Raw genomic sequence first — 8,763 nt, 5'->3', positions numbered from 1 at the left:
GGTAATTATCCCTCTGCTTTTTTGTGTGTACTGTATTGTATTCAATTATTTCCCTTAAATACAAGACATTGACTTCTAGTCAAATGAATCTTTCCTCTTAAGTTTTCTCCAGGGATTCACCACTGAAACTGCAGGCTTCTAAGGAAAAAAGTTGTAAAGTGATCAATATTTATAATGTGTTGAGTTTGTCACCCAACACAGTGTAATCTAGACCTTAATTTTGTATATAAGGTAGTTTGTATACCAACCAAGGGTTTATTTGGCACAAAGTTGATAATATAAAATATTTGTATAATTATACAAATTGTAATGTTTTGCTATTTAGTTGTAACTTGTTTCAACACATGTAATGATGCATTCCATTGAGCTGGATCTCTATAGAATACATTTTCTCTAAATAGAAATATCAACACTTTGAAACTACTTTTAATATCTAAGTGAGAGTTTCCATCTTTTGCAAAGTAAATATATTTGTTACAGCGCTACTCCTTGGAAAACTAATTGATGTCCACTGTTTATTATAAAGCGTCGAAATACCAAAAGTGGAGCTGACAGATGTATTTCTAAATTACAAAATATGTTTTGTGCCTTGTTAAGCCGGACGCAATTCACAAATCAATCTTTTAGAGTAAGACATTTCTCCCGCCTTCCGGCTCTTCGCGGTTGACGAGCCACGTGCTGGTGCAGACTAGACGAATTGGAATGCCAACGGCCGGTCGCGTGCTTGCTCTACGGAGACGCTGAGACTCGCCCATTGGCGTGGCATGGCGTGGCGCGCGGTTTTGAAAAGCCCCCCCATCCCCCCGCTCGCGTCACTTCAACGGTTCTCCCGCTGGAAAGAAGCTCTTGAAAAGCGATACCTAAGGGTGGGGGGGAAGAGAGAAAGGGAGTGGGTAGCGTCTGCGTGATAGGGAAGTTTACGGGTTTCTGAAGTCGTTATTTGGCGGGAAATGCAAACTCTGGCGTCGTATGAATCTCCCGCTTTCTTGAGGGTGTGAAGTGACGTATGCAGTATATGGTAGCATGAATTCCTTAAACTTGAGCCTTGCTGTCACCGGCGCCTTTGCCGACGTTATTTCTCCGCGCTATGAAAATCAGCATGGTGATGGCAACGACGCGGAAAATCGGTTTCATGGCAAATTTCACATCATCCATAAGGACAGACCGATAATTCTGTTGGTAATGTGTGTGAGCTGCGCCTTGGGAGGTAGGAAGTCGGAGGTCTTCTCTTGGCTTTTGACTAAGCGCCCAGAAATATCCTTTAAACATGCCCTTGGGCGTTCCGGATCCTAAAAAGCAATAACTGAATCTTTGGCTTGGATGTACATTGTTACAATATGGGTTACTTATGGTTAGTGGACAATCCACATTAATGAATGGTCACTGGATAAAACACAGTAATAGTCACACAAAATGTCTTCAGATATTTAGAAATTGCAACACTCAGGGATTGAACAAAGCATTAGGCAAAATCAAATGAGCCAAATTAAGGCTTAATGGGATAGTATGCCAATTCAGTCTTCTAGTGGATGGGTGTTCTATTTTAGATTTCTGATGTAGATGTGTGTGGCCCTAAATGCAGTCTGAAACCAGAAAGATTGTTTAAAAATAGTATTACATCACAATGTGTAATTGACAGCTGTGTTGTACATCCATCTATTTTAGACTGTTTTTTCTAAAATGCAAAAAGCTCTTAGAGCAGCTTGCAAATAACTCAAATTTATAGGCTGCTCATCTAGTGGTTTGAGGTGACTGAAGAGCTTACTAAACATTGAACAAATAAAATAGCAGTATATCCAAATTACAATAACACATATAAAATATATATGTAATGAATTAACAAAGAAAACAAAATAATTAAAATATCCTAAATGGATTAATTGTAAAGTTTTCACCTGATAACAAAAATTTCAAATTCAGCAGGAGATGAGTTTTGTTGGGGAAATGTTAGATAATCAAATGTTAAAGCTGATGAAAGTATGTAGTTTGCAAAGCATATTCATGTGATTTATTTAATCTGATTTTCTGGATTCTTGTGATACACAGAAGCAAATTATCCACATTGGATGGACTTATATAACCTTGTGAGTACCTGGATATTAATGCTTCTCTTTTGAAGGTGGAATTTTCTGCCACTTAGAGTAGGCTATATAGGTAGTCTTTGAGTTATAAACACAATTGAGAATTTTGATTACTAAGCAAGGGGGTTGTTAAGAAGTTATGCCCAATTTTACAATCTTTTTTGCCATGGTTGTTAAGCAAATCACTGCAGTTAAGTGAATCTGGCTTTCCCCCATGATTGCTTGTCAGAAGCCAGCTAGGAGGGTAGCAAATGATGATCACATGACTCCAGGATATTGCAACTGTCTTAAATACATGCTGGTTGCCAAGTGCTCAAATTTTGATTGCATGATCATGTGACTGCTGTGACAGTTATCACTTTTTTGACTGCCACTGTAACGTTGAACAGTCACAAAATGAATGGTGATGAGTCAGACTACCTGCACTGAATTAAAGTAAAGATATGGCTATATAATGCAGTTGTCAGTTAAACATTGCAATTTAATCCCATTAAAAAAATCTGGTTTCAGACCACATTTAGGACATACCGGTAGTCTCTTCCATAGAAAGCTGTACTTTGTTCTTTAAATTCCATGTTTGGTCAAGCTAGTGGGCAAATACTCTGATGTTACAACTTCAGTACTTCTCAGATGAAATGCATTATCTTGATTCCCTTCAGTCTGGATTTAGAACTTGTTTTGATATGAAGACAAATCATGCTGCTGCATAATTTATAGGAAAAAGATGGGTAATAACCCCCCCCCATTCCTGTTTCTCTGCAGCTTTTGTGACTGTTAATCAAGGCTGTGCAAATCCTTTGAAGGAAGTGTTCTTGAATGCATATATTTTTCCTGATGTTAGCGTAATAGACTTATTAGTTTTGCATTCCTGCTTAAATACCTTGAATTGCCTTCTTCAATTTTATAATCTACTTCATAAATATGTGGATTTATTTCTTATTTTCAAACAGTGACTACCATATTGTGTTATACAGATTGTTAACAATTTAAAATGAAGAAAAAAATGGTTTTCCTTCCTTGTTTTGCTCCTGCCTCATATTTTTTGCCTAAATGTCAATAATAAGGTAAAAATTGTGTTAGGAATGGGGGAGATCCATGTTCACACTTGGATCAGTTGAAATATCAGTTGTCTATAGCATCTTTTCCAACTAAAACATTTTATTAAAAGGATATATTTTTGTGGACTGCAGCTCATTTCATTAGATGTACAGAGTGCCTGAATTTATGTAGGATTTAAATGGTGGGTTATGGAGATGCAGGTTGCATGTCAGACACATTATTTATGAATTAATAATTGTAATATGTTAAAACCCAATGTGTTTATTAAGATCATTTATGATTGCCTGTAGCTTTTGATATGTAAGTAAGTTCAACAATCTCTGGCTGAATTGTGTTACTCTCATATGTCTTTTAATAAGATTTGCTAATTGAAAAATGTTACTATCATGTTGTTGTTTTTTGCCATCATAAACTATTATGCCCTCTATAGGGTCTTGGATTAGTCACTGTCATTATTCATTAGCATACATTAGCATTAGTGATGATAAATGTAGGGGCTAGTAAATTGTGCAGAAAATTGTAATTAAATAACACTTTACACAAGGTGACAATCATATGATGCCATCTCTATTTGTGTCCTGGTGTAATTGCACAATGTCATAATGCATATTTTATCATTAGCTTCCCTTCACCACCTCTTTGGATGACCAAAAGAGAGGTAGGGAGAACCACATGTGCTGTCTTTTATTACCTGAAAGAAAGATGGAGTATAAATGCTGTGGTTAACATAGCAATTTATTGCTTTAGTGGAACAGTTTAATGTACATTTTGCTCTTCTGATACATGAATCTATTCACAACTGTCAACCAAATTATATTGCCTTTCTATTAAAATTGATGTTAAAATTTTGTAAATTATGATTTTACAAAGCACTTCTTAGAACACTGAAACTTAGTATTAGAGTGGTCTGGCCTTTCAGATGTCAGTTTTTCAAAAATCTCTATTTGTAGTACATTATACCAATGAAACGGGGGTTTGGAGCTTCAGATGTAATTAGGATAATATTTGTAGAGTGTTAGTACAGTCACTGTGTAATTGCAATCACTCAATTTGACAGCATGCAAAGTGTAAAACAACCTGATTTGTAGAGTAATAAAATGCAACTTTCTCCATGAAGAATTGCAGTATTTCCACATTTCAGCAAAATTAATAAAAAATATAGAACATAGTTTACTAATGATTGCAGCTACAGTGTATAAGCATGCTATTTTAAAAATTAATGTAGCAGATGTCTTCATTTTCTAGGCAAACTTTTTAAAAATAGACTTTCAGCACAGTTGATAGAGTGATTATGTACCATCAGAACAATGTTGACTCTTTGTGACCAGAAGGATAAATTATTTTCCATGACGATTGGTCCCTAACCTGATCTTTCAGGATTTCACGATTCATTGTGTGAATTCAGCCCTTATGGGTTGTTAAATAATATGTTAAATAATGTGTATAGTGAATCTCTTGTGCTTTATGCAGCAAACTATTTAATCCATTGCTTAATGTAATGTGTAAATACATTCTGTGAAGATAACCCCTTTAATTATCTTTTAGCATGCTGAATGAATTATAATTTATGATGTAATGCAGTATGTGAACCAGCCTTATAATAGGCAGGGTGCTTCCATATGTGGAGAGCCTGTTTGATGTACAGTAATTATACCATGACTTTGTTCTATAATGGCACACCAAATATGCTAACAATGGATTTTTAATGGCTCATTTAAAGAGAAAGACTCAACAGGTTCCTGTAGTCCACGATTTACAATAGGTTTCTTAGCGACTATTTGAAATTATGATGGAACACCACCACCCCTGCCAAATGAACATACGACCCGTTTTAAAGTTAAAACTTCTGCTGATCAGCTATAGGCTCCCTTGCATGGCTGAGTAGTTGACTTGAGAGCAGGCCAAGACCTGGAATGACCCTGAGGGAAAGGGAGAGGAGCACTGGGTGCCTTCGGTAGGAGAAGCCTTGGGAAGCCCAGGGCAGGCATGCATGCAGCATGGGCCTGTGCTGCCTGTGCCTCCAAAGGCCTCTTCCACCTGAGACATCCTTTGCTCCAATTAATGACCTGCACTTTCATTTAATGATTGCATTGGGGAAAGTAGGATTGGGGAGGTTGTTAAGTGAGATGCTTCACAATGGCTGTCGCAACATGTGACTATAATGGGCAGACTCCATTAAGGTCATAAGTTAAAGACTACTTGTTATAATAATAATTAGACTACTTGTATTAGAATAATATGGCCATAGGGGAAAATTTGGCAAAATATGAAAAAATATTCTTTTCATATTTATTTTTCAAAAAGTCAATTTAAATTTTTGCTTGTCAGCTATTGCTGTATTGAGAAACTTCTGAAAAATGTTAATACATACCATATATTCATATTAGCCTTTTTCTTTATTTGCCATAAACAGAATTCAGAATTCTTGATTGTTTTACTTCTAGGCTTACTAGTTATGTTTTAGTATATCAAATATAGTTATTTATTCACAAACATAAAATAAGAGCAGTAGTTTAGCTTTCTAAGTAGAAATACAGTTTGCTTACAACATGAAAAAGATTTTTTCTTCATCTCATATCTTGTATCATGATTCTATAAGAAAAAGAAATGAATTAGTTTTTTTTTTAAAAAATAGAGATTTTATAAACAGAAAAATAAGAGATATAACTTATACTTTGATTCTGTGACTGAAGTGTAGTAATATTTCTGAAGATAAAATTCATCTGTGGTGTTATACCTGTGCTAATCAACTGCAATACACCCTGTTTCTTTTTGGATCTATTTCAGAGAGCTTTAAAATGTTTCCTGATTCAGGAACCAAGTAACTGATTTTTTATATGCTATTCAGATTATCATCAGATTAGTTTCCATTGCCATGTGAGGTGAAATGGGTAAACACTCAAGAGTTTATCTTGGTGATAGCATCTTTATTGTACAAGACTTTCTGATTCATTGGGCACAAAGCAAAAACTTTTCCAAACTGTTGCTTTTGTTCTTATTTTATTTCATTGTAGCTTAGACTAGATTAATGCTTCTTTGATATCATTTAATTAACTGCAGTAATTACATGTTTGTTACTTCAAATAGCTCAGAAAGGTTAAAATTTATTTGAATGTTGCATATAAATTATTGCTGATTCAAAAATGCTATTCTCATTTAAAACATATACTGCTTTAAGATTCAGCACAAAATTACAAATTTAATGGTAATATTTTCTTTCAGCCTTATTACGAACTATTTTGAAGGAAACAAAAATCCCTATTCTTGTAATTATATTCCTGGTTGGACTTATCCTTGGAATAGTAGCCCATTTTTCACAAAAGGTAAAGTATTAAAATAGTAGTATATAGAGAACTAGGGAATATATCTTATTGCAGTTTATAAATAGGCATTGTAGATTAATCTATATTAGGCTGGGATGGCAAAAGGATAAAGGAAATTTGGTCTCCTCTTCTAAGAAATCCATTGGGTTCCTACTCCCAGAAGATATTGGAAACTATTTCTGTGAATCCATTGTTCTAGAACAGGGGTATCAAACTCAAGGCCCGGGGGCCAGATCCAGCCCATGGGATGTTTAGATCTGGCCCGCGGGGCTGCCCTGGAAATAGCAAAGGACCAGCCCGCGATGCCTCTGCCAGCCAAAATGGAGCTCGGTTCCTCAAGCTCCATTTTTGCTGACAGAGTGCTGCAGGAGGCCACCATGGCTGAAAACAGGCCTGGGAGCGCACACGGTCCCCCCCCCCCACTTGGCTTTCGCTGGCAGAGGGCTAGCAAAACAACAAAAAGAAATGTTTCCCCCTTTGCATTTGAGCATCCAAGAAGGGACAGGAAAGAAGAAAGAGAAAGAGGAAAGTTAAAGAAAAAGAAGGGAAGATGGGAAGAGAGCAAGGAAAGAAAAATAAGTAAAGAGGGAAAGGAAGAAGAAAGGAGAAGAGAGAAGGAAAAAGAAGGGAAGGGAGGAGATTATAATGAGAGGGAGGAAGGGTCTGAGGGAAGTACTGCCTTAGCACTTGGCCACCACTGATGACCCCAACACGAGTGACGTTGAGGTGACCATGCCCACCCCGGCCCCCTGAGGTTAAACATAACCCTGATGCGGCCCTCAATGAAATCAAGTTTGACACCCCTATTCTAGAATCTTTATGGGTTCAATGGATTTAAGACATAGTCTCAACACTGTGTTAATGAAATTGATTTAAAGAAACCAAGTGCTGTAGGATTGGTTAAGTTTATTGAATTTCATTTATTATAGGAACTTTAGATTTAAATTATTGATTATATTTGAATAACTGGGAAAAATTATTTCCTATCTGATGAAAAAATATACCCTGGGATAATAGGATTTATTAAAAAAATATAAGGACTTAGAATGGCTAGTATATTTTTATCATCTGATCTGTCACTTATTCCTGTTGATCTTTGGAGAAAATTTGTTTTCCTGATGTTGGCATGGTAACTTTCCCAACTTCCAAAAGAATATAGGAAGCTACGGTGAAGTGAGTGTTTGGTTACCCTCTCCTACACTAATATACTTGCCTTAGAATTCGTAACACATGTTCTTCAGTCTTAGTAATATTAATTGCAAAAGTTTACATGAATATATTAGGAAATATGTGTGTTGATGGGGGAGGAGGCTTTAGTGATTGATAAATAAGGGTACCTCCCCCAACTTAAAGGTCAGTACTGTTGAAACCCTTTCTATTTATCCAGTTTCCTATGTACTAGTTATCGACTCTGAATTAATATATAATGCAGCTATTTATGTGATATGGTTTATGGAATAATATGTAGTGAGGTATTATCATTATTTCTAAATATATGAGTCAGTAAAATGATAATCAAATATGAATAAAAAAATTACTTATATGTAAGATGTATATATTTTGGCTTTAGCAGTAATCACAGGGCTAGTATGGTGGACAAAACAGAACAAGGTTTATTAAATCATCTAGACTAGAGGAGTCAGTGCAAGCAGACTTTAACCCTATAACAGTTTCACTTCTCCACTAATAAGGTCCCTCCCTCCCAGTCCTCCTTTGGAGTCTAAACAGAAATGCCCAGGAATCAGCACTGGATAAATTAAAACCTACTCTGGATCTTTTGAGCCCAAAAATTACAGGATGGGTGTATCATTTTTAATTTGCCAATTCGAGCAGTGATCAGATAATACTAAATTCTTGTTGGGATGGACACAAGTCAAATAGATGCTGTCCAAAATACTGCTAAAAGAATGGTTTGCAAGAAAACAATTTCTGTGAGAAAAGAACATACCTGTTATGCTCTATTCAAATGGCATATTTCCACTCCTGAGGGAGAGAGAGGGAAATCATCTTAAGTTATTTCAGTTTGATTTTTTTAATGAAATATTATTCTAGTAAATATTTTAATTCTGCAAAACATTTCATCTTCTATTTTCTTCTTTTTTCCACTTATCAATTTCATAGATTATTTAATGTATACTACAACATCTAAATTCAACAATAAATAAAACATCTATAAATATGGGTTAGGATACCAGATTCCTTTTGTTAAAAAGTCTGCACTACCCATATCACACACACCCCTTATTTATAATCTTACTGTTTACATCAGTGGTGAAATTCAAATTTTTTACTACCGGTTC

General features: G+C 35.5%; 1 protein-coding gene across 3 annotated transcripts in view; it reads left to right on the top strand.

Moving 5' to 3' along the window:
* The first annotated feature begins 679 nt into the window (after positions 1 to 679).
* LOC117665166 (solute carrier family 9 member C1-like) overlaps positions 680 to 8,763 on the top strand; it is a 100,119-nt gene continuing 92,035 nt past the window's right edge. For all 3 annotated transcript variants that reach the window (XM_034416750.3, XM_034416748.3, XM_034416751.3), the window contains exons 1-2: positions 680 to 1,207; positions 6,363 to 6,463. In XM_034416750.3, coding sequence (XP_034272641.1) covers positions 1,024 to 1,207; positions 6,363 to 6,463 — 285 coding nt within the window. In that variant the 5' untranslated portion in view covers positions 680 to 1,023. The remainder of the gene's footprint in view (positions 1,208 to 6,362; positions 6,464 to 8,763) is intronic.

Source organism: Pantherophis guttatus, chromosome 1 (genome assembly GCF_059756535.1).
Source record: "Pantherophis guttatus breed Tessera chromosome 1, ASM5975653v1, whole genome shotgun sequence".
Classification (NCBI taxonomy): domain Eukaryota; kingdom Metazoa; phylum Chordata; class Lepidosauria; order Squamata; family Colubridae; genus Pantherophis; species Pantherophis guttatus.
Note: the sequence above shows the minus strand (reverse complement) of the source record. Positions and strands in the feature narration are given on the sequence as shown.